Here is a 27562-nt window from a genome sequence, read left to right on the forward strand (position 1 = left end):
GCCAAAACGAGACCAGAGTGCATGTCTCATTTATGTCTGGACTCCAGGTTGGTATTATATTGTATCAACCGAGTGCTTGCACACACAGAAAGTTTATATTTTGAGGACGTGTGGACTTTGAATCTTTGTTTTAAAGAAAGGTGCCTGTGGTGAAAAGCTATACGGGCTACGGTGACACATTTGATGGGATTACGTCTCAAACGCAATGAGCATATCAACTCGGCTCAAACATCTGGTCCTGTGTGTGGGGGCGTGTGTTATTCCAAAAGCTTGGCGCTACCCTACTCCAGAAGTCCTTTAGGGAAATGATTTGGGCCGATGCTGAGAGGAGCCAGATTAACTGATTTTATCACCACAAATGGGACTTGTTTTCAGAATCTGAGGAGATTTCCTTCTCATTTCACCCGCTTGCTCGCTCGGCTGCTCTGAGACACGCGCACGCGCGCATACACGCCATTAGCATGCATGAGTGTGAGTCTCCCTGTTTACACTCTGTCACAGTTTAGGGATGGATCTTTTTGGACAGATGTTGCTAAATTGTTGCGCATAGATGTCATAGGCAATGTAAGTTTCTTGGCTATTTTTGCTGTCATGCACAGTCTTTTTCAGGTGGCGGGATGTGATGCGTGTGTAGTGATGGTGGTTGGTCATTTGTAGGCAAACATATACAGTGAAAATATCTAAGAGACTGCCGTGTAGACTGGATTGAAGTTTAAATTGAAAACATTACTTCTTGCAGAAAATGAGACGTGTTGAGGTTCAGGGATTCGACCTTGAGCATCCATTTAGCTCAGTTTGGACTGTTTCGTCCATATATTCATCATATATTCATCTTTTGTCAAGAAACAAGAAACAGATGTTCGAGGAATGCTAAAAATGATATAAAGGCAGTGTTTTTCAAACTTTTTAGGGCCAAGACGCGTCTTTTACATTAAAAATCTCGAGGCACATGTTCAAAAATTAATTCCCAGCTCTAGTTTCTCTTTTCAAGTTTTGCATATTGACAGAATACTATTTGTGTTTACCGTGGCTCAGGAGGTACTACAAGTTGCGTGTTGTACGATATGGTACTTGCTCCCCGTCAATGCGGGGTCCGGCTCATCTCTGAAGAGTGGGATTAGGCTCCACACTGAAAAACAACGGAGACCAGATGATGAAGGTGGTGTATCCGAGTCAAATCAGGAGGCCTCTCCTGCTACTGGTTAGCATGGAAACCAGTACTATCTATCTATCCAAAAATCCCCCCCAAAAACAGCCTGGAGGAAGACGGGCACCGCCAGGGTGTACTTGCCCAAGGTGGTCTAAAAATAAACTGTAATAATTGACCACTAAATGTCACTCTATTGTGTAGTGCAACTCGAAACGAGTGTTACAAAACGAGAAAGAATACAAATTACGGAGATTTAAAGTGACCAAACCAAACAATGTTTCTTCATTTTTTGTCAAACCTTTCTCAATGGGTTTTGGTTGTTGGGGGTCCATGTCGTAGCAATAAGGCGAACAATCATGTCAGCTGTCCGGGTGTCTGGTTGTTATCCAGTTGCTATTTATCAAGGAACAATGTGCGATAAATTTCATTTAAAATAATTCATAGGATTTATCCGTTGGATATTGCGAAAAGGTTAAGTAAACAAATTGAATTTAAGTGAACATTGTGTTCTTCTGAACCTGAAACTTGAATGTATTTATTTTGCTACTTCCTCTTGGGGAAAATTATCTGGTCTTAAATATGTAACTTTATAGCTGAGAAGATTAACAATGGGTTCAATCTGTTTTTTGGAAGGATATTGTACTAGGAATATATGACTCGGAGTCATATTAATTAAAGCCAAAACAAATATTTATTGTCATTCTTATAATAATATGATATTTATAATTATATATAATTATGGCTAAATTCTACATTCACAAGTGCATATTTAAAGGTAGAAAAATATATATCCTTACCTTAAAATGTAAACTTAAAAAAAATTACATTTTGTCTATAAATTTTCCCCACAACCAAAAGGCCAATAAAACAAATACAATTTGTAAACATTTTGGTATTTTTAAATTTTTTATTGTTTTGGATTGTTTGTACAGTTTTTTGTAATGCAACATGGCTGGAAATGTTTGAATGGAAGGTGAGCCTTTACCTTTGACTGACTAAAAAAGAAACATGGCCGTAGCTCAGGAGGTAAAGCGCTCATCTTGGGATCAAGTAGTTGCAAGTTTGATGCCTGGCTCCTCCGTGTCATGTGTCAAAGTGTCTTTGGGCAAGACACTGAATCCCTAAAGCCCCCGATTAGAAGGTAGTTGCCTTGCATGGCTGATGCTAATATCGGTGTGTGAGTGTGTGTGAATGGTTAAGTGTGACGCACATTGTAAAGTGCTTTCGGAGGTCTTCAGCGACTTGAAGAGCGCTATAGAAATGAAGAACATTTACATTTGCATGTTTATATTATAGTTTTAATAATATAATTTTGCCTATTATTCAATAGAATGTTGATTTTTTATAAATGAATGAAGTTTTTTCACCACTAAAAGATGGTTAATAATACACAATGTCATTTTAAAGTAAATTGCCTATGGAAGCTGTCTTGTTTCTTTCAGCAAAACAATTTGAAAATTAAAATATTTTCAGGAATGGATCCCGAACCATAACATATCCGTACGTGTGTTTGTGTAGATGCAAAATACTAAATACTATAACCAAACACTGTCAATCTTGACCACGTGAAGATCTCAGCATCCCGAAGAGTTTTGTCTCCAGGGTTGAAGTCGCCCGCCTGTTTATAGTATTCGATTGCTGCCTCGGAGCAGACATGCTGAGAGACATTCTCAGTCTTTCTCTTGGCGTGAGGCCTTCAGATGATCTCATGGCCCCTCTGACCTTCAAGCCCAGGGGTTCTCTCTCCAGATGCCTGAAGAAAAAAGCTTTCTAACGGCGGAACTTGAAGGCAGACTGAAACTCTGTGTGACTCGATATTTCTTCAGCAGCAGCAGGTATTCGACTGCGGATGAATGATATGACGCATGACGACTTTTCACCGTGGGGCGGCACTTTTTTGTTTTCTGGCTTGCCCTTGGCATGAACCACAGAGGCCACGAAACATCAGCAGCACCTCGGCTATGTTCCCTCTCGCCATCTGTTCATCGTCAATACTTTTCATTCAGATTTATGCTCTATCCCTACTGCTCACCTCGTTGGAGTTGTTTTTGTTTTTCTGGCCTTGGTTTGGATGAAACAAAAGGGGTCAAGGAATTGAGAGGGCCTTGTATTTCTTCATCTTGCCAATTGTAAGGTTCCAGTTTTAAGGGGAGACATTAAGTAAAATAGGGTTTCCCAATCTCTTTTTAGCCAAGGCACATTTCATTCATTGAAAAATCTCGAGAAATAACATTCATCAAAATTTTACAAAATAATTCCCAACACCAGTGCTATGCTTTTTTACAATTTAAATGATCATGTCGCCGAAATTGACAGAATACAACATGTCACAAAAGTGCGTACACCCTTCAAATTTCTGCAGGAATGTCATCATAATAATTAACTGAACAACACTGAAGAAAAATCGCTTTGACACAATGAAAGGTAGTCTGTGTAAACCTTATTTATAAGTGCAAATTTGTATCCCCTCAAAAAACACCAACTGCAGTGGAACCTCGGTTTTCGACCATAATCCGTTCCAGAATCCTGTTCGAGAACCGATTTGTTCAATCACCGAAATCATTTTTCCCATTAAAAATAATGTAAATTGTTTTAATCCGTTCCAACACCCTGAATTTTTACCATGAATGTTTAACGTAAACATGAAGCTAACCCAGGCTAACCGTACGTTCGCATTACCGTAATCTTCCGTACGAAAGATTATGCAAACATGAACGTGTAAAAATAAAAAAATCAGGTCGTTTACAAGTCATTTAGCACCACAAGTTGCTAGCGCTTCATTGGAATGGGGGCTCCGTTCCAACACCCTGAATTTTGGGCTCAGTTCCAACACCCTGAATGTTTACCTGAATGTTCAACGTAATCATAAAGCTAACCCAGGCTAATCGTGCATTCGAGTTATCGTAATCTTCCGTAAGAAAGATTACGCTAACATGAACGTGTAAAAAAAAAAAAAAGATAAAGAAAAGAATTATGAGTAGGATTTCTTACCTTTGTGGTGGTCAGCAGAAGGCGCATGCTGTATTCCCTAGCAAGATCGGAAACTCGCACACCTCTTTCATATTTAGCTATTATGTCTTTCTTAAAAGCAATAGTTGTACGAACAACTTTTCTTTTTTCACCTGTCCTGCTTACACCGACCTTCTTCGGAGGCATAGTTAGGGGCTAAAACACTCCGTTCACCGATATTAAAAGCGAAAGCAAAAGTGTGCACGTGTTTACAGTTGGTCACGAGGGGTGGGGGCGATCTACACGATCTACACCCGTACGCCGCTCAGCATCGCACTCTAGCGTACGCACTCACGCATTACCGGCGTTTGAACTCTGAATTTTTGACCGAACAGCGAAGCAAGAATTTCTCGAAATTTTTGGTCGAACTCCGACTTGTTCGAACTGAGAAGCGTTCGAAAACCGAGGTTCCACTGAATAGCCATTAGTAGCTAAACCCCATGGTAACAAAAGTGATTACATTCTTAAGTAAAAGTTCCTGAGGTTCAATATTTTGTGTGGCCACCATCATTTTGCAGACCCACCTCAATGCCACTGAAAGGTTAGTAACATTTGCTTAAAGTTGTGAAGAATATAAAGGTGAGGTTTGACTTCCCTTTTGCTCACCGAATAACCACACGTCAAACATTTTTGTGTGGAAAAATTAACATCACTTGTAGATCGTCTGTTCTTACCTGGAAAGCCAACTCACTTGGATCACAATTTATGAAACCCTTGCAGTCTGCCAGATTCTTGAGCAAGTTTCTGCTCCCACCCAGTAGATTTATTGCTTTTGAGCGTTTTCCATAAGTTTTACAACAGCATTACATCAAAATCTATTTAAAAACAATAACAAAATGAAATGAACAACTTAAATAAAAGCAAAAGTAAATATGCTTCTTCATAATAGTCATACATCTACTACTCAACGTACCCTTATCCTTTTTTTTTCATAAAGAATAAATTGTAATCATGAATATAAAGATCAATTAATTTACCCACAGTACAAAAACTTGAATGAAGAAAAGGAAAAATTACGAAAACCAATCTTCCCATGTAAAATATTTTTTTGTTTCGCTTATAACAACTAATTATTTAACTTACTATTTTTCCTCATTTTACAATATTTGTTTTAGTCATTTTCATATCTTTTTTTTCTCCTAATTTTGTTATTATTTTTATTTATATTTACCCTTCCCTTTTTATTTAGCCTTTTTGCTGTGATGAGATTAAACATAAAAAAAAAAGTACAGTAAGTAGCATAGCATTGTGTTCCAAAAGTATTGAGCACATTTCGACTATGAAAATCTCGGAAATCATTAACGATATAAAAACCCATACCAATTTTATAAAGCTTATAAACTCAATTTTTACATGTAATGTTCAAAGATGGTCAATGTGATTACTGCTGGTCGGTCACACAACACACATCAAACCGATAGTCAAGTTCTTGCCAAAGGCGTTCCAGCATTGCATTGTCAATGGTTACAACAGCTTCTGTTATCTGTACCTTCAGCTCATCCATGGTTCTTAGAATAGGAAGAACATAGACCAATCCTTTCACAAATCCGGCCAAAAAGGAATGGCATGGAATGAGATCTGCATAGCTGCGTGGCAAGGATGATTATTATAATTGTGCTTAAAACGTCCAATCCATCGGTCCAGCAATTTTGTGTTCGGAAACTGTCTAACCTTGAGGCTCCGATGTGGTCGCGTCCCATCCTGTTAGAAAATGCAGTCACCAAACTTTTTATCACTCAATTTATCCATTAAACAGTTTTCCAGCATGTCGAGGTACGTCTCACCATTGAACGTTGCTCTTTGGACAGATTTCTTCAACATAACAAAAAACACGCACAACTTGCGGGAATCTAGCTGATGCTCCAAAAAAAATCATGTGGGTTCTCAGTACTCAATATCTGAGTGTTATGATTGTTAACTTTGCCATTTACGTGGAAAGTCGCCTCATCGCTAAAATCAAGCCGTTCATCAAATCTGTCATCTTCCATCTTTTATTGGATTGCAATGCAAAAGTCACAACAATCTGATTTATTAGTGTCCTTCAACCTTTGGACTGACTGACTGGAGCTAAGGCGGCACTATCATCCATCTGTCTGTCCGTCCGTCCATCTGGTCGTTCGTTCTGTAATGCATTCATTCATTCAAGCTTTATGTACTGCAAATAGCCAGCATAAGGAAAGTGGGTTAAAACAGAAAAAGTTAGCCCAAGGAAAAAGGTGTGCTTTTAAGGTTGTGCTGCATTTAATGACAGCCGTGGACCAAAGTCGAACTCTGGGATATTTACTGCCGCTAGCCCTCCCTGCTATCTTCTTTATTTCCTACCCCACCTTGGCATTCACTGCCTTTAATGTCCATCTTATCAAGGAGTGGATGGACACCTACTATTGAGTATTGCAGAATTGCAATGGAACAAATAGCTGCTGGGTGCAAGCTTCGGCCTTACCCAGGGAAACATTTGCGAGTGTTCGGGATTTTAGACAGTGAAGATTTCTTGTTTGTGTTCGTTTAAGGTCATGGCACTTGCAAAAACTTAACTATAGACGCTGCCCAATTTAGGAATGAGATTACGAACGAGGTTCTGAATGATCATCAAGTTGAATATGTTCGTAAGTTGCTTCAGTGCTATATTTTATATGGAATGTGTGTTTAAGGTTTATATAAGTATGTTTAAGGCTTGTATAAGTAACCTGTATTGTATTGTACTAAAACATACACATTTCATAAAATAATATGCTCTATAAAGTTAAATAAAATTAAGTGTAACTTACTTTTGAAAGATAAGCTTCAAGAGGTCCTCCTCCGTGTTAGAGAATGGCCCAACAAAAGCGATCCAACCATCAAACATATTGAGAATGCACTGTCTTTGAGTATTGTGTTTAAAAACAATTAACATGGAACAGATACTATGAGCAGTTTGTTACAATTTGAAATAAAATAATGTATGAAAACACATGATGTTGAGAGTTTCCTTTGTATCGAATGATTAAAAAAAAGGTTCATGTTGGGCAGGGCTAAATTACTCTTGGCCATTCAATCCACTATGCCACTCTTGTGCTGTTAAAATGATTAAAAGTCAGGCACATTAATGGGTCTTATTAAAATCAATCAACTCTGTAACTGCCTGAATAAACGACTTGGTCAGAAATCAAGTGTGAAGAAAACCAAGAAAGTCTTCCGCGGGTTACGTCTTTCCGACCACTAATTGCCTAATTCATCCGTCATGCCAAATGTTCGCCTCAAGAAGTGAATCTAAAATAGAAATATTAATAGTGTTAATGGGTGTGTGTGGCCCACTTTTAATCAAATATAAATGCTGATTTATTGATTACACCAGGATGACAATTTAACTGTGTCATTGCACATAGGGAAATTACCTAAGCATTTTTCCAGACCTATTGGAAGGTTAGAGGTCATGTTCAACTGCAGAGTGCTTCCAAACACAAATGTCGAGTTAGACCTTGTCCTTCCCCAAGGCAGTGAGTGGCCTCGTAGGCTCTCAGTGCTAACACTTGTTAAACAGAACCAGAGTCAGCAAGCAGCATACTCTCATCCTATCACAAATATATATCTTATGACTTATTTGGATTTTTTGTTGCTGATAATAACATTTTGCTGTCTTTTATTAGACTATTGTTTCGATGCACAATTTTTTCATTTTTTCATTGTACTATTATTATAACTTGGGCCATTCTCTAAGCGCTACGTTGTCGAAAACTTCCATATTTTAATATAGGAGGAAATTAGACATGTGTTTTTTAAAAATACGATTCATCAATATTAAAATAATCGTTAATGGCAGCCCTATATAGAAATAAACCAAAATGTTCATTTACTATGTTGTTGCAATGTTTTTGTTTCCAATGGTCATATTTAAAGCTGCAGGTCCTTGTTTTCTCATTTCACTCTTGTGCTTCTCTCAGCATAGCCTCACAGGTCAAATTTTATGTGACGGGCCACATTTGAACAGAGGGCCATTTGACACATAGGCTACATAGGGATATTTGATATTATTTACCCCGTCCTAGAGGTAAAAATAACTACATTCATTTAAATACCGTGGATTTGAACAATAAGCATATACCAGTGCATGTTTTTCTACCCGTACGTCAAAAACTTTAGTAGTTATTCTACATAATATGAGGCTTACCTAGAGTGAGCTGACACAATTGTCCCCTATCTTGCGGCAATGGGTACCCCTAAAAAGCAAAAACCTTGTGGAAGACTGCAGAAAAATAGAAAAACAATGTTTGGGTTTCGTCACTTTGATTCTTTGTAGAGTGTATTTTTCCTTGTGCTCTGTAGCACTTGTTTTTGGTCGTACTACCCATTATAGCTAGCATTAATTCTGAAGTATTACACAGTGTCCCTTTAAGCACAGAAGAAAGAAGGCGAGGTGTTGCAGGTTAAACACTTTGGATTTAGTCAATCTGATCTTAACATCGGCGTGAACTTTAATAAGCGCGTTCATTTATATTAGAGATGCAAATGTAGCCTTTCCAAGGAGATTGATATATATGCATGAAGGGAATTGTGCATGCGTGCCTTCGTACGCATTCGGTGTGTGTGTTCCAGGGTCCTCTGTTCATTAGCCTAGTGTAATTGTGTTAACAGAGATGCTCGCAGGCCGGCAAGAAAATCTTTGTGTTTAAAGGTCACATCAGCGACGCTATGACATACGAACAGATGACACATGCGTCCGAACCCGGAGACATTCTCGCACTTGCATTTTCTCATTCACTTTCCCAAACGCACTAAAGCCGTCTCTCTTTGATGCACATGAAGCAACATTTGACCACATTTGTGAAGGCGAGTGTGTTTTGCTCATGCATCATTTTGCCTGAAGGTATGCATATGTACTTGCGAGCATGTGTAGGTGTGCGAGGGCCCCTGATTGGAGCGATGCTGTTTAATCAAGTGTAATGCGGTTTGGCATCTGTGTTAAGGCGGTTGAAAGAGCAGTTGCATTATCTCCCCCTGCCCGCGTCAACGTCACTGACGTGCTCGTGCTCAGACGCATTTGATCTTGTAATCAGATGAATGCAGCTTCTGCTAAAGGAAGCTGTCTGTTGACATGCAAGCTTTGAAGAGAGATTAGAAATAAATAGTAACATAAAGCACGGCAAAGGTACATAAATATCTCACCTGCAGTTAAACGTGTGCCACGTCGAACACCAAATGCAATTTTGCTCGGCAATAATATTGACTTTTTGCGGTAACAATCCGTGTCAACCTGTGCTTGTTGTTTTGGGTTAATGCAGGGTCTTCGCAATGAGGGCTGTTGACAGAAGAGCCCATTATTTGAAGGTTGCCAATGATTGTTTCAACACTGTGATCCTTTATTCATAGCTCTATTAATGTACTGTTCCAGTCCGATTTTGCGGTCAGCCACAGAGTAAGTTCCATTTTCTGGTTCGAAAGACTTCTGTGTGGCTCAATACAGGTCTGTGGCAAATAATTCATGATCATAACATTAAAGAGGCTAAGAAACATCAATCCATAGAGTTTCTGTTGTACTTGCCTTATGGGAGCTGTGAAGTGGACCTTAAACTAGTCGTTCCATGGCAAGTAAGTAAATGTAAACTAAGGTGATAAGTTTATATAATGTGCACCTGCAAAGGAATTTCAGTTGTTTATTTATACTGTTATACCTTACTGTTGTCGGCTATTCTAACTATTATGCTCTGTTTAGATCATTATCACTATTGACTGATAATTAAATTGCCTTTACTGTCATTAATATGAACGTTGTAAAACATTAAATGCAACAAGAATATGATCAACATTCCCGAAGTGCAAAAAAATATACATTATGCTTAAAAGGCTGCCCCTTGTGTCGAAATAAACATTTCAGCTTTATTTTTTGTCTCTATTTCTACAGCACTTTATGTTCTTTTGTTAATTTTGTAGTGTTTGACTGTTTAATTCCAATTTTGTTTGTAAGGATGCAGTGTTCAATAAAAATGCTTTAAAAAATAACTACGATACTTTTATAGAAACGGTCCAAAGGCGCTCTCTGGCGGACCGAAGTGGTACTGCAACTTTACAATGAGATCCAATGCACTTATTTGCATTGATTAACATGCTTAGTAGCCAATAAATTGGACAACACGATGAATCGATGAGGTAATTAGTTGCCAGTGCTTTTAATAATCACTTTTCTTCGATTTTAATGATTCGTTGTTGTTGCAGTCCTAGTGCTATAATATTCCGACAAGGCTGAAGTTGTGAAAGAAGAAGCCAGAGTTTTCTGGCCCCAACATTTAGAATAGACTGGAACACTAGCACCACGGCAGCGCAGTGGTTAGCGCGTGTGCGGCACAGTTCTGAGGTCATTGGATTGAACCTTCCTGTGTGGAATTTGCATGTTCTTCCCGTGCTTAAATGGGTATCCTCCAGACACTCCAGTTTCCTCCCACATTCCAAAATCATGCCTGTCAGGATAATAGACTGGTCCAAATTGTCCATGGGTGTGAATGAGCGAATGCGTTGTCTGGCCCTGTGTGCCCTGCGACTGGCTGGAAACCATTTCAGGGTCTCCCCTGCCCACTGTCTGAAGATAGCTGGGATGGGCAAACTAGAATAGAATAGAATTGTCTTTATTTTCGTTGTTTGCAAATATATTAGATATGGCACTCATGGGTAAGCATGTAATGAAGACCTAAAGAAGAACACAGATAAAAGTCCATCAGGATAAATAGGCAAAAATATTTCAAACGTAGTGCTAAGAGCCTGCCCCAAATCACAATACTAGTGCAATGAAAAATAATAGTGCATCGTAAAAACCGTGCAATACAAAGAAGTGCAATAACACTGAAGTCACAAAGTATAGATTTTATACAGTTTTGTGCAATAACATTTGTTCACAACAACAAAAAACAAAATAAGTCGCAAGATATGTGTTTCACAGTTTTGTGCGCTTGTTTAGGGCAGTGGTGGCCCTGGGGTAGAAGCTGTTTCTTAGCCTGTTTGTCCCTATTTTAACGGAACTCTAGCGCATGCCACAGGGCAACAGGTCAAAGAGTGTTAAAAGTAATAATGTAAATAAAAGTGCTGTTCATTGAATTCCAAACCCTCTAGAGCAGATCCCTTTTTGTTTTCTTTGATGGTTAATAAAAAGAAAGTGCTCAAGGGAGGACTTTTAGAACAGATTTGGAATTTGGCGTCGTAGGTCTTTTTAATACAGGCTTCACCTGTTTTCCTAGCAAGTACAAAATTCATTATGTATTCTTTCCTTTTTTTAGTGTTTACTAAACTATAAACTTATAAGGATTTGGGGATTTTAATAATAATAATTATAATAATAATAATAATCATAATAATACAATGAAATAAACATAAAAATGTGGTTTGCTTGTATTTATTAATTTCCTTTAAATTGTATTTGTAATTTATGTTTAAAAATAATATCTATTGCTTCTATTTATTATTGTTGGCTTTTATTCTTTGGTTTTATCTATGCTAATCACCATGAAACAAGTATTGTTGGGAAGAGATGGATTCCAAATTTGCAAACTATTAGGGGGAATGTCTCACGTGCCTGAAGGCTCATCTTGTTATCATGGGCTCTCCTCCAACAACACTGTTGATTTAAATGTTCAAGTCCTCGCAGAACCTGCTAGAGAGTTGATGTTTTAAATCAGTGTGTGGAAGGAGGAAAACCTTAAGAGCATGCAGGGCCTCAGCCTTCCTTTACATGTTTTCTCCATATACATAATTTGATATACTTTACCTAGAAGGGGGCAGATCTATCCAAATATCAAAATTATCAATCCTAAATAAATACTTATATCGGATCAATACTATTATTCTAGGATCGATACTTCACTCCACCACCAATTTCCTATGCAACTTCTCGACGTAGAAAGTGCAGCCTTTCTCTCTCTCACCCAGCGCCCAAAGCCACTAAGTTTATTCCTGAGTTGTGACTGAAAGGCATACTTTTGGAACCTCTCCCTACCGGCCATATGTGTAGTAAAGAGGTCCGCTTCTCTGGCAACACAGAAAATTTTCCGCAACACATAAAAAAAAAGAAAGCAACAAGCTGCAACCAAAAATGTAAACATGTTACTGTTCCTGAACAAAAATCTGTAAATGCATTGTCACTATAGCAACAGAGTCAATGAGAGACAAACAAAACTATTTAAACTACTGACTTTATTTCCAAAATATTGTTTAATTAAAAGTTACTTATGTCTAGTCGACATAGTTCTACGGTATTTGTATTTATATTACTTTGCTGCTTTTTGGTTTGACTCTCTTGGCTTTTGTTCGGAAACAGTCGCATAGAAATATTTGTATTCATTTTTTACACAGTTAAAGTTTGCCATGTATTATCAAAATAAATATGAACATTTTAGTGCTGTGTAATTATAACAACACACTCAAACGGGGGAAGGCTTTGTTATCAAATGATCATGACGTATCTAAGTAAAAAGTATCGGTATCAGATCAGTATCGATCGATAATACCATGTATTTACAGTACTCGGGTTACATCGATAATAAATTCCCAGTATCGCCCACCCCCAACCTTGTTAATTTATACATTTACTGCTTTTAAATAGCTTGACAACATGAGCAAAATATGTCTCCCGCAACTGTAATCAGCAACTCTGCTATGCCCCTTAATTCTTCCCGTAGATATCAGTGCTTCATCCATTTTATATCTGCAAGATTTTTATTGCTATTTATATCACAATACAGCTTGTCGTCCTCCCGCTCTCGTGATTTAATCTGATGTCGTAAAATGAGAAAGATATCGGTGGTTCGAAGCGCCTCGGCTCCAATGTCTTGCAGACTAGCCATTGTCAAATTAGTGTGTTTACGTCTTCGCCCTCCTAATGGCGCCTGAACATTTGTACTGACAGCTCACTTTACAGCCATCGCTGCCGCCGCCACAGTAAAACAGCATTCTAATGCAGCTACACTATCAAGATGGATAGCATCCATCCCTGACGCCTGCGCATTGTAGCTGCTTGATTTCTGTGCTATATTATTTAGGACTATTGGCGTCGTATGCTCTTTTTGCTTTTACTAACGCCTTAACGCCAAATGTTGTCCTTTTTCATTTTTTTTCACCAGTCTCGCTTACCGACAATTTCTATTTTTTGTCCGCTTTACTCCCTCGTTCATTGCTCAGGCCCTGTGATTTTCTTAAACTGCAAAATTACTGTTTCATGGTTGGGAGACAGCTTTGACTATCTACGCCAAATTCTTTGATAAAGTGTGGTTTTGGCCTATTCAAGCATTTAAAGGCTCACTAAATGGCTTGAGCTGCAGGGTTTCGTCTTGGAGACCACACACTCTCATGAGTGTGTTAATATTCTAAACGCAAACAAACTTCTTTCCACGCTTTTTCTGTGAGTTTTTTATAACAGGTCAGCACATTTTCTAATATGCAATAATGTAAATATTACATACCACTAGAAAAAAAACGAATGACATGCCTTCAATATCCTCCATTAACCAAGATCCATAATTTGCCTTGGGACCCCTGTCAAATGCACACATGGAGTAGAAGTAAGAGTGTAGGATTCCAAGCCCACATAAAAGAAGAATGGAATCCCAAATATCAAGTTCATTCTGTGTGTTTTGGAAATCACAAAAGTGGATGTGAAGCACTGGCAAGTGCCAGTTGTTGGATGTAAAAGTTTGCAACAATAAAAGGGCACAAACACTTTAATCGACTAAAGTTGCCATTGACATTTCGATTAAGGACGCAAACAACACCAACGGCCACTCTACACTGCCCGTTATGCGTGAATTTAAAGTGTAAAGCCATTACCGTGGTACCTTTACTCACAAATTTAATTTGATCCGGACGTAGCTTTGTAACCTAAAACATTTGTAAGTAGAAACACCTTTAGAATGTAAACGCACTAATTCGTTCCAAGCCCCGCAAAAGTATATTTTTTAAATACATCATAAAAGGGCATCAAAACATGAAAAAAATACATGTTAAAATTAGATTACCACTGAATAAACATAAACCGAGAGGAACATAATGTGGAAAAAAAACCTAAATAATAAAGGAAAATAATAAAAGTACCCTTTTACTTTTAAACTGGCCTTTTTGCTTACTGGTCATCATCATTGACTTTTGCCCCACATTTCTTGAAAAACCGATCCAATGATGTCTGGTTTTTCTCTGCTTTTTACAATCTCCGATAATGTGCAAGATAGACGTCATCATAAGTAGCGATAGCCCGACCTGTTAACACATTTCTGGCGTGATCCCTTTCCACAAATTACAAGACTTCATGTAATTTTGCCAAAATGTCTTTAATTGGGGCTGATACGATGATGGCTGCGTTCTCCTCCTTGTTGCCTCTAAACTGTGTTTTTATACTTTTCTATTATTGCTTGCTTTGTTTCGATGGCGAAAAAAAGTGTCTTCCTCTTCCTTTCTCCTTATCCACTAATACTCTGCATGTCTTTTGTGGGGTCCATTGTGAATGATAGCGCTTTGTATTGGTACCGTACAGTTGACCGTTTACAAAGCGGGAAGGGGACACGAAGAGCATGCCGAGATAAATTTATAAGCACTGTGTTGCCTGGCAGAACTCTGTGAGTGGCGACTTTGTATCCTGAAACACCTTTGTAACAAGAGGCAATATCTTCCCTTTCAGGTACTATGAATCTCTGAAACCTGTTTATGTTGTGACATTTGTAAGTAGTGGTACCACTTGATTTATTGGTTTAGCACTAGTCTTAAAAGTATTTGCAGTTCATCTCAGAACGATGCATATCCGTGCAGCAATTTTTGACAATCTGTTATATCTGCCTATGATATCTTAACTAAGGCTAAGCATCTTGAAAGTGATCACACAATGTTCATATTACAAAATTCACCCTAGCACAGACTAAGTGTCGTTTCATGGAGGTTTCATGGAATGTAAACATAGGGATAGAATATCTGTCAGGAATCAACTGTAGCTGTTAAATCCTTAAATCCCTGTGCCGGTACAGGTCTCAGAAAAGGAGAGAGCATATTGTTGAGGAGGCTCACTCAGATTACAAATGATTAAGTCTCAACTACACGGTGAACTGCGAATTAGTAAGTGCACCTGTCATCATGGGTGTAAGTGAACACTTTTATGGGTCTGGCGGGGTTTCAATTTCTTACTCAGTGTAAACTTGCCATTCAACTTTAGTATAGATAAATATATTCCTTGCTTCTTAAGTGCAGGTGTCAACTGTGCGACTTGCACAGGAAAATTAATCGCCACGATATTGACATTTACATTTAGGCTTATGTTGAACTATAAAAAAAGAAATATTGAGAATAATCTGCCAAACATCTGTAGGTGTTCAAGTTTCCTATTTTGTTAAATGATCCTGAATACACTTGCGCTACAAGTGAAGTGAAAGTGCCCTGCCAGAAAAAAAATTACAGGTGGCATTTATTATAAAACAAAACAAAAGCATCGTTAAAACAAAAAAAAAGATAAAATATGTATTCTATTGTGCATACTTAGTTAGAAAAAAACTTGGTGCTTAATCTAAAGTCAAATGATACATTTTATTTAAATTTTGAAAATTCATACAAGTCTGCTACAACTAATCACAATGATTGGATCACAATACACTCAAAGGCACATGATATCAGTCAAAATGATATCTTTAGGCCCAGTACATGAAAGCAATTTTCTAATCGGAAATTATTTTTTGAATCTTTAGCCAAACCCACTAAGGAACATGTGACAGAAAGGCACAGTTAAGTAACAAGTACAGTACAAAACTTATGAAAAAAACAAATGCTGGTCTGCTTCTGTGTAGTAAATCTTTACGACCAGGCAGCTTATGTGTCCAATACTTTTTTACTCTTAAAACCACAGCTATAAATATTAAGAAACCGTGTTTGACAGCAGAGTTGTCTTAAAGAGACACTGTGAAAAATCTGACCACTAGATGTCACTGTATTGTGTAATGCAATCAAAAATGAGTGCTAAACAGTACAAGGAAAAAAACAGACTCCGAAGTCTCCACGTGACCAAGCGACATCATTTTTTCCCCCATTTTTTGCAAAGCCTTTCACAAAGTTTTTTTAGCCTCATATTATGTAGAAAAAATATGAATTTCTTACCCTACGGATATTAAAAAGAATCCACATTTATATGATAATTCATGTATTGTTTCTTATTATTGAAATTCATATTGGTTTTTTTTTAATGATTGAAGTTTTTTTTTTACCACTCGGCTGTACTTAATAACACAAATTGTCATTTTAACAACAGCTATGCCATCACATTTTTACCTATTCTTGAACAACACACTGTGGTACAGTAACAAACTTTAGGCCAGTTTACACTAAGATAAATAACTTTTGTGGGTCGTGATTTCGAACCTCTCTTGCGTTTATTTGTTCTTATGCTCCTGCAGATGTCCAGAAGGTCAATGTGTAACTTTTGGAATGTTACTGTAAACGCACCACTGTGTTGCAGCTGCATGGTACACCAACCCACGCCAGCCCACACCAGCTAACACAGTCCATTCCACATTACCATTATAACATCTAACAATGGAAGAGTTTGTATTTTGAGAACATATGCAAAACATATTTCTGTGTGGCTTCACTACCATCATATTACAATTTATTTATTTTTATATTGCTAACTATGGTGTATGTGTGGTAATATGTCACAAGAATTAATTTTTTCCAGCCAATAACGAGTTTGTAGCATTCTCCTGAGTGCCGTCCCAGTATATTAAATTATCTTCTTAAGTGATACAATTATGAGACAAAATAATTGCATCCATTTTAGACAACATCATTTTAACATTCTCTGTGATTTTTGAATCCAGAAATATCACTAAATGGCTAAACTTGCAAAATAGATGACAAAATATCATATAATGACATTGTACATGTACTTTGCTATTATTAGTTAATATACCCCATGGTGCCCCTTGAATACATTGTCAGTGACTCTGCCAAGGTCATCGGGTCTTACTCAGAGACCCTTACGCAGGCGACCCAGCCCAGGGTGATCAATCCCCCATCTTTGCTGCTTCAACAAATCAACTTGTAAAATAGATAAGAAAATATCAGATGATGAGATTGCACATGTACTTCGCTATATGCAATGATGCATATTCTGAGCTCCATGGTTATGTGTGGTTAATGTCATAATTTTACAACAACAACAAGTTTAAGGGACATGTAGTGCGTGTAAAAATCAATTACCTGACCTGGAATTATTTTGCTTTCCCACTTTGCTTAACATCTATTCTTTTGTATTCTATTCTATTCCATTCCATTGTTATTTATTTTTCATATATTTTATGTAAACTGCCTATGACAATCAGGATTGGTGGGTCTATCCAAACTGGGAATATAAAAAATATGAGCATGAGTCAATCACAAGACGAATTTAAACAACACAAACATTCACACTGACGGTCATTCCTAGAGATAATTTAGATAGTCACTCAAATTTACCATCAGAAATAAAGAAATAAAGAGTCAGTGTTTTTCAACCTTTTTTTGAATCTGAAAAATTGTGCGGCACACCACTTTCCAAAAATGTTATAAAATGACACTGAACATTATGTTTAATTACAAAGACATAATATTTGCTGAAAATGATTCATAAATGTTTTACAAGATTTAAAATTTTAAAAAGTGACAATGGATCATTTCTCACGGCACACCTGACGATCTCTCACGGCACACTAGTGTGTCGCGGCACAGTGGTTGAAAATCACTGGCTTATGTGACTGCTGATGTATTCAAGAAATTCCCTCTGTCGCCCAGAGAGCCAGAAGTGGTGTCTGTGAGTTGACTCCATCCAGCCGTATTAGCCGCTCGTCAAAATGCTGCTTGAAAAATAGATTCTGAATCAAAATCTCCTCACGTTCAAGTGTTTCCACGCTTCCCTAGCGGATCCTCATCTGACCCGGTCTTCAGCTTTAACTTTGATACCATCTGTCGCAAGGTGTCTGGTGTTAAATAAGATGGATCAATCTCATATAGGGTGAATATGTCTTTTTACTGAGTGAAAGTGAGAAATTTGCACAATGATGCATACAGAATGAACAGCGGTTGTACAACAGAGGCATCAAGCAAGCTTTTAGTCCCGGTTCGTTGTTAAGGGCCAACTATTTCTCATGCTGCTAATCATGTGTTGCCAGCTTAAGGGGTCCTTCACGTGATTCACATCCTGAAGACCGAGAACAGAGTGGTTCCTTTGAGGCCAAGACAGTACAAGTCAGGAACAAATTCCATATTTGAGCTTAGGACTGAATTTTTGCGTTTTGAAAATCAACAATTTGAAAATTTGGTAAAGTTTAATTGTAATCTACCCGGCACTGGTCCTAATAATTAGAGACTTTTGTACATGTTTTTATTTCACAAAAAATACTAAAATACTTTATTCTGGCTAAGGTACAAGCTGCAACTAGCAGTTTTTAGACCCGGAGAAAATGACTTTTTTTGCCCATGATCCCTTTTTTTTTTTTCAAAGTTTATTTAATTAAATATTTGTTGGATTGGTTTAGTATATTGTCAAATATATTACACCAGAATTCTTGGCCATATCACCCAGCCCCATTTCAGCCACCACACAATGGACCAATAATAATCTATGAATCAAATCATGCACGTCAGCAAAGAAAAAAACAAGAGAGTAATCAACACAGCCTAGAAAATCATTGGCTGCTCACTGTGCAGTCTGGAGGATATTGCCAGCTTACAGCGGAGCAAACAGTACCATATAGGACTCTTCTCACCCTGACCACCACCTCTTTGACCTGCTGCCTTTTTGCACGCACTACATGTCCCTTAAACCTGTAGTTGTTGTGTTGTAAAAAACCCAGAAAAATCCCCTAAATTATGTTTTCCTAGATTGGTAGCAAAACTAGAAAAAACATTAAGAAAAAATCAATGTAAGCTGTATAAAAATTACAAAAATAGTCCTTAAAATGAGGACACCACAGGAGTTAAGACAAGTACAAACATGCTCAGTGACATTTCCCCCCCCGGGCTATAACCACACTAAGCAAGCGCACAAGACTTAAAATTACATGTCTTGCCTATTGTTAATATTTTTGCATACCTATCCTGGCTTTCTTTTATTGTTGTTTTCATCTTATAAGTCCTTATTACCTGTTTATCATGAAGTGCCATTTATAATCTAGTTGTTAACAACAATTTGCTACATTGATATCAAATACAATAAAGACAATTTTAATTTTAATTCATGCAGAAAATTTAACAACAGACTTGAAGTTGAAGCTGAAGTTTCCTAAGAATGTAGTTTGGGCCATTGCCAGTATTTTGGTACTTGTTTTTTTGTTGTAGGCAGGTGATGCACGCTTCATGCTCGAGTGCTATTTATAAATTAATCGACGCGCTCCTCTAAGGTCAAAGTCTTGTCAGCAGCTATTAATCAACATCCAACAGACTTCAAGAGTTCTGCAGATTTTTAAAGGTTCCAGGTGAACTGCAATACGTCCTTACATGCACTCTAAGAATAGTTCAAGGTTTATGATCAGGTAAAACATTTAAAATAGAAATGGTGATAACTTTAACACATTTTCTTTATCTTCTGCACAAAAGAAAAACCTATCCTTGTCATGGGGTCCACTCCTATTCTATTCATATTTTTTGAGCCATTTTAAATCTAATTGAAGTTTGGAGCCAACTTACTTGTGTAAGATGTGTTGCTCTCTGACTTAATACAATTAATGCAGGCTATCAAGATTTTGTGTCTTATTTTCTCTCCAAGCGTCCTCACAAAGGCACATCTCTAACTTTTTCATTTGGTCTAATTCAGTCATTAAAGAACAACTTTTAAATTAAAAACTTGTTTTGTTCCACTTCATAGACCTTTTACTTTCCTTTCATCTTCTTGTCCCAGTTTTGTCAAACGATTCTTCACATCCTCTGCACGTGCGCGCCATTTTTACTTATTTATAGAATTTGTCATGTACGAGACGATGGAAATAGCTGTCTTTTTTAATATTTCCTCAACTAGCTATTCTCTTGTTTTAGGTTTTTGTGAATGTGCGGCGGTGTGTGGGAAATTATCACAGATGAGTGAGCGTGTGTGTATCACAATGCCCCATGCGGGTCTGATGGAGTTGGTTCGTGTGAGAGGAGCATGAAGTCGATAGGATCAGTGCGTGATCGTGAAAAGATGCTGCCGACCACAAACACTGAGTATGTGTAGTCTGCTCACATTTTCACTGGGTTTGTGTGAGGGACACTAAACAGGGTCTGTATTGTCCTGATGGGATTGGCAACAGAGCGACGATCTGGACCACTGTAATCATGGCTGGACCGAGGAAGAAAGACACTATTGACCGAGTGAACTGTCTGAAGGGAGCGTATAGGGAGGAAAGTGTTGAATTAGAGAATAGGAAGCAGTGAAACGTTATACTTGAGAAGCGTCATGAGACTTTTGAAATTAATTTTTGTGTTGACAGTATTTCCAGCCTGGTTCCTACCAAGTATTACGAGTCAATTCACTTCACTGTGGAATTGTAACAAATACCAAAGGAGGAAAAGTAGTTTGGTATCATGATGACTTGACAAGGTTATCGTTCTGTTAAAAATAGAACACACAAAATGTATTTGTGTATGACGCACACTCGCGTATAACGCTTATCCCTGGTTTTTGATTGAAGATCTGTATAAAAGTTTCACTTTTTCTCACCAAAGCCTTTTAAGTGGCAAACATTGTTGAATATGTGCAGCAATGTTATAGATAATTGATTGACAAGGTAAACTACGCACACAATACCAACATACAATTTCAAATCAATTTATTTAGTGCCCTTTAAACGCACCATCAGATACACCCAAGAGATTTTTCTCCTTGTTGTGTTTTTTGGTGTTCCTTTCTATCTTTCAGGACAAAGTTTCTGTTTTATCCGTTTGCTAACAGTCTCAGGTACCATGAATACAAAAATAGTGTGATCATGAGATAAAATATAATGGTTTTCAATTTGTCAACTACATAACTGGTGGTTAAGATTCAGTGCTCTCATCGCCACGCCTGAGGTTCAATTTCCGTTATACCTAACCGTTTGCGATTGTGGTTAATGATATTTTCGACTGCTCAAAATTTTGCACAAATACGGTTATATACTCAGGTAAAACCTTATGTAAAACGCGACTCAAAACTTTGAGTTCTTATACACAAATACATTGCAATAACTACAATAAATACATTTGAATAAGAACATGCCAATACCATCTAAAATTTACAATAGAATTACAATCGTCTTTATTGTCGTTGAGAACATTATAGTGAGCATTGTTTATAACGAGATTAGATGTGGCTCTCCAGAATATAATAACGGCTTCCATTATTCCATTATCTGCACCCCTTATCCTTAGTAGGGTCGCGGGGGTGCTGGAGCCCAACCCAGCTATCTTCAGGCTGTGGGCAGGTGACACCCTGAACTGGTTGCCAGCCAATCACCGGGCACACAGAGACAGACAACTCACTCCCTCATTCACACCTAGGGAGAATTTGGGCTAGCCAATTAACATGCATCTTTTTGAATGTGGGTGAGTGCCCGGAGGAAACTCACGCAAGCACCAGGAGAACATGCAAACACCGCACAGGAAGCCTGATGGCTGGATTTGATCCCATTACCTCAGAACTGTGCCGCGGACACGCAACGCAATAATGACATAAAAAAACAAATATAAAATATAATAATAATGTTAGGATAAAAAGGCAAACATATTTACAAGGTAGTGCTTTGAGACTAGTCTAAATTTTAAGTGCATGAAAACAATAGTCTGAATGAAATGAATAGTAATGCAATGACAAGTTATATTGGCAGGTAATTTGAATCATTTAAATATTTTGTTTCTATTTGTCTGTCCTTCCATCTATCCATCCATCCGTCCATCCATGCATCATTCCATCCATCCATCCATCCATCCATCCATCCATCCATCCATCCATCCATCCATCCATCCATCCAAAACAAATGGCTGACATAATAATGTTTCTATCGTATACTGCATGTTCGGGATGTCCATCTTGTAATATTCTTTGACAGTGTTTGTATTCCTCCTTTTTTCAGGACTGGACACAGTTCAAGAGGAAGAACAGGCAATGTGGTTGTAAAAGATAGTGCCCAAAAAAGAAGAGGGGTCCACCTCCTAAACCACTAGAAGGGAATTCAACACCTGAAGGAGGCTCACCAAGACTCTTGGGCTTCCATTCCCACTCCAGTCATGCCCTCACTTTTCATTACCGTTTTTCTTCTCTTACTCCCCTTATCCACACCCTCCTCCTCTTTACCCTTATCTCATCTCCAGTCTTTCTCTCCACCTGAAGGTGGACTTACGCATTTGGTGGTCCATAACAAGTCAGGTGAGGTTTACCTGGGTGCCGTCAACTGGATCTACAAGCTATCCAGCAACCTGACCAAGCTACGAAGCCACGTGACCGGTCCCGTCACCGACAACCCTCGCTGTTACCCCCCTCCAGGCGTCCAGTCGTGTCCTCACGAACTTGTACAGACTCCCAATATCAATAAGCTTCTGCTACTTGATGATGCCCACAATCGCTTGATTGCCTGCGGGAGCACTTCGCAGGGAATTTGCCAGTTCCTCCGCCTGGATGATTTGTTCAAACTTGGCGAGCCCCACCACCGCAAGGAACATTATCTATCTAGTGTTGCTGAGGCAAGCACAATGTCGGGGGTGGTGATCCCCCAAGATGCCTTTGGCGGGGGCGGGAAACTTTTTGTTGGCACTCCAATTGACGGGAAGTCGGAGTATTTTCCAACGCTGTCCAGCCGCAAATTAATGTCCAATGAGGAAAATGCGGACATGTTCAGCTTTGTTTACCAGGATGAGTTTGTATCCTCTCAGCTGAAAATTCCATCAGACACACTCTCCAAATTCCCGGCATTTGACATCTATTATATCTACGGCTTCAACAGTGAGCAGTTTGTCTACTATCTAACTCTTCAACTGGACACGAAACTCACATCTCCCGATGCCGGCAGCGAGCAGTTTTTTACCTCAAAGATTGTGCGGCTCTGCATTGACGATCCTAAGTTCTACTCCTACATCGAGTTCCCGATCGGGTGCACTAAGGCCGGAGTGGAGTATCGCTTGATCCAGGATGCTTATTTGGCTCGGCCGGGGTCCCGTTTGGCTCAATCGCTTGGGATTCAAGAGCATGAAGAGGTTCTTTTTGCTGTGTTTGCCCAGGGCCAAAAGAACAGAGCCAAGCCACCCAAGGAGACGGCTTTATGTCTGTTCACAATGAGACAGATAAAGGAGAAGATTAAAATACGGATTCAGTCATGCTACAGCGGAATAGGGATCCTCTCCCTCCCCTGGTTGCTCAACAAGGAGCTCTCCTGCATCAACTCAGTAAGTGTGGAACCCTAACTGATTCGGAGAATCATGTTTGCAGCTGTGTCCACATGTGTCTGTTTGATCAAGTCGTTCAATGTTCCAGCATCAACTCACTAGAGGTCATGCCTCTCTAATTAAGCCATCAAAGTGCTAAGCAGAGTGTTTGAAATGCTTTTTTATGTAATCTTACAAGGGAAAGAAAAATATAGTAAAAACGTCACCATTATTTTTATTAATATTTGGTCCTGAAGCGCACAAACAAGTTCAAAACCACAAACACAGATATTATTTCATATGATTAGGTTGACACATTTCAAAAACATTTTCTACTAGAATATAAAGTTGAATATTTGGTTATAATTTTGAAAATTATTTGTTGTTGTTAGAAACCCAAACTAATAGACTCATCACAATGGATTATGTCACATAACCCTGGCATTTTTGTAGACTTTTCCTAATCAACTGCACATGATGGTTTTTTCAATATTAGTGTGTAAATTGTCATTGTTTTTTATTTTGATATGAATAAATATAATGATAGTGTCCTATTCATTAATTTCACGTAAAAATAAAACGTTACTTTGTTGTATTAACTGGTATTTTATATGCCTCTCCTTTGTCTGGAACCCCTCTTTTTTAAACATTGTTTAAAAGAACACAGCAGTCACTTATTCTTCTCATGAAATCAGATTACTATTTTGTTGGTCTCTTAAAAAAGAAAGCCAATGTCAACAAAAATGATTTGCACATTGCCTCTAGGGTTTAAATATTAAAGGGAACCCTGGAATTCTTTCATTTGTTGCATTTGAGTGCAGTTGCATTTTAGTGGTCTGATCTAGCTTTCATAGCTACATACTAGTTTATCATGTAAACCACAAGTTAAAAGATTCCTGGCATTTCAATCCTATTTTTCAGTTAAAAGTAAACATACTTTGCAATATCATATCCAACAAACATAGGCGGAACTTGAGAAAATAAAAGATGGTTTTTGTTTGTTTTTATAATCATTGACTGCAAAACATCTTTTCCTGAATTTGTAAAGCAAGTCTAACAGAAATCCCAAACCTAAACAACAGTTTGTTTTGGAGTTCTTATGAGGGTAGTAATAGCTGTCTTAGTACTCCTTTTAAAAAAAAATGTGACAAATGTTAAAGTTCATTCTCGTACAAGTTTAATTCCCAACTGTGTGCTGTACGTTTAATGCAGGACATTGCGGAAAATAGATTAACACCACTGTAATCAGGAGAAGGAATATTTGACACAATCCAGAATTTGGCCATGGCCTGTGTTCCTCTTTCCTCATAGATGAACATTATGAGTGCCCTGTATCCTCATGAATTATTCAGCTGCTCTCACCTCCTGTTATTCAGTCGATTCTCTGTAACAGCCTGCTATAAATCTCTGAACTACTCTCCACCTCCCTGTCCCCATCCTATCTTTCTTTTGCTCTTCCTTCCCTTCTATTCTCTTTAGTGTCTACCAATCCAACCTTATTTTTTGCACCAAGATTTCTTTCATTTTTGTTATCAGTCCCATTCAACTGTTTCCGGGTTTCGACCACCCCATTTTCCTTCTTACAATCCTGTAGTTTGAATATTGTTAACTGTATCATTGCACATAACGCCAGTCTTTCCTCTCTTGGGCCCGTCTGCATCCCACTGCTTTTTCACCAACTCGCCCTGACCTCGTCTTGACTTTGCACTGAGTGATGAGGTAAAGAGTGACTTAGTGTGTAATCTGGCGCACGAATGTGATCTGAAAACACAATGCAAACCGAACAGCTGACGCTAAGAAAGAGGCGAGTGGATTGATAGTGACTGATGGAGACTGAAAGGAAGGTGATAGAGAGGCATATCGAAGGGGAAGAGGGTACTACTGCTGAATTATTGTTGAGATGGCGCTTGGAGAACAGCTTGAAGGATTGAATGTAAATTAGTTACAGGGGAATGTAAAAGCTTTGCTAGAGAAGAGAAAAGAAAGAACTCATAATATGCCTCTTTTCTGCAAATTAGAACAGTTCCCAAGTGTCTTAAACGGGGCTGTCCTGTCTCATGCAAATGAGCTACTGCTCAACCCGCTCTCTTTTACTGTAGCAACTGCCAAGACGATTATAACTTTGTCTTTTACTACTGGTCAGGAATTCTTGGAAAACCCTTTTGAAAAACACCTATATAAAAAGGTTACTAAATGTTTATGGCAAAGGTGTAGTTTTGGTATGGACGGACATGACCCACCAATTTTGAGGAATTGTTTTGTTCCCACCATTAAGCAACCACTTTGGGAAATAAAAATGCCAATGCCCCAACCAATGCCCTTGGTTTATGGCCTCACATAGAATAGACTAGAATAGAATAGAATATAAAAGAATAGAATAGAATAGAATAGAATAGAATAGAATAGAATAGAATAGACAGGGTTGGGTAAGGTTACTTTAACTGGATTACTTTCAATTACTTTTAGATTACTCCAATACCAAATATGCTAATAAAAGACAAAAGAAACTAAAAATATATGGTGCAGCTTTCTCAAAATCTAATAAAAATATTTTGCTTTTATGGCTATTAGAGTCAAAAGGGTTTCTGACCCCTACACTGGACCATCAGCGATATGGATCTTCATCTTTTTCTTTGCTTTATCAATCTGGGGTTGGTTCCATACACATACATACAATCGTCCATGGTAAATATTGCAATGATAGTTCTACCGAACCAATGTGTCACGACAGCTGTTGTCGAGAGTCATTAAGTGACCAAACCCCTCAATACCAACGAATGCCGAGCGCCAAGCAGGGAGGCAACGGGCACCAAAGTTCTAGGTCTTAGATATGACTCGCCCAGCAACATCCGAGCCCCTGCCTAAAGGCCTCGGACATGGTCATCAGCAATGTTCCCTCTAAGCTGCGCAAGTGCACAATCGCGCATTGCCCGCACAATCGCGCACGGCCCGCACATTCTCAGCGCACAAGAAAATCTATCCACCGCAATGTTCCCTCTAAGCTGCGTGTGTGCGCAATTACGCACTACCCACAGAATTTCCGCGCACAACAAAATCTAGCCAGCTCGCAAATATCAGGGCTCGAAATTTCTAATTAAGAAGCGAATTAAGTTACAGTGCATGAAGGTAAAAATACACGGGTTTCCCTGACACTGTGTTCTAAATGCGGTATTTTGATGTCAATGTCGAAGTAGAACGAAGTTGAATAAAGTCAGTAGAGTTTTTCGAGAACCGGCTTCTTCGGCTCGGCTCGCTAAAAAAAACTGTCTCTTTGGGGTCCCAAGCGGCTCTTCAGGTTATTTTAGCTTCTTTAATCCCTACACGACCAAATATTATGTAAAACTGTGCACAAAATGACTTAAAGAAGGGGGGGAAATAGAACAAAAAAGAAAAAAATACCAAAATGAAAAAGTAGTGAAAAGCTGAGAAAAAAAAAGAAATAAAAGAGAAAAAAGAAGGAAAAATTCAGAAAAAAAGCCAGAAAAAAGAAAAGAAACAAACAAAGGAAAATAAGTAAATAGAAAACAAAAACAAAAAAGTAACAGCTAGGAAAAAATAAACACAATGAATTTTTTTTAAAGGATTTAAAAAAAAGAAAAAAAAAACTGGAAAAAGAAAAAGTTTGTGTTGCATTCAAATAATTTCCAATTATACCAAGTCAATCTTGTTGCCAACATTGTACTGCCACTAAAAAATGTGATTAAATACAGTTCTGTATCGTCCAACCGACTAAATAAGCCCCCAAAAATGTTAGTATTATGCAACAAAAGATACCAGGAAAAAAAAGAAATGGAAATCTTGTGAAAAAATTGTTGTGGAAACAAATGACGTTTGTAGGCCGTACAACCTTTGCAATGATACATTAGTCAATTCATTCAAAAGTGAAAAAGATTTTTGCATTGCCGGAAACTCAGCAAAATGTAACTTGATGTCAAGTTTTGGACATCTTGGATAATGGATTAGTTGCCACACTTGGGATTGCTGTTCACTGTTGTTTCAAGCATTGCTCACCGACTTTGTGTTAACGCTCATACCCGTGGAAAATTAGAGGGAACATTGGTCACCAGTGGTATA

The 27562-nt window shown here is 38.2% G+C and overlaps 1 protein-coding gene across 2 annotated transcripts in view; it reads left to right on the plus strand.

The window, feature by feature from the left end:
• LOC148369555 (plexin-A1-like) overlaps nt 1-27562 on the plus strand; it is a 319574-nt gene that overhangs the window by 21467 nt on the left and 270545 nt on the right. For both annotated transcript variants that reach the window (XM_088331618.1, XM_088331619.1), the window contains exon 2: nt 22204-23509. In XM_088331618.1, coding sequence (XP_088187744.1) covers nt 22358-23509 — 1152 coding nt within the window. In that variant the 5' untranslated portion in view covers nt 22204-22357. The remainder of the gene's footprint in view (nt 1-22203; nt 23510-27562) is intronic.

The sequence above is a fragment of the Urocampus carinirostris genome, chromosome 3 (assembly GCF_059441175.1).
Source record: "Urocampus carinirostris isolate Australia breed hairy pipefish chromosome 3, RoL_Ucar_1.0, whole genome shotgun sequence".
NCBI lineage: Eukaryota > Metazoa > Chordata > Actinopteri > Syngnathiformes > Syngnathidae > Urocampus > Urocampus carinirostris.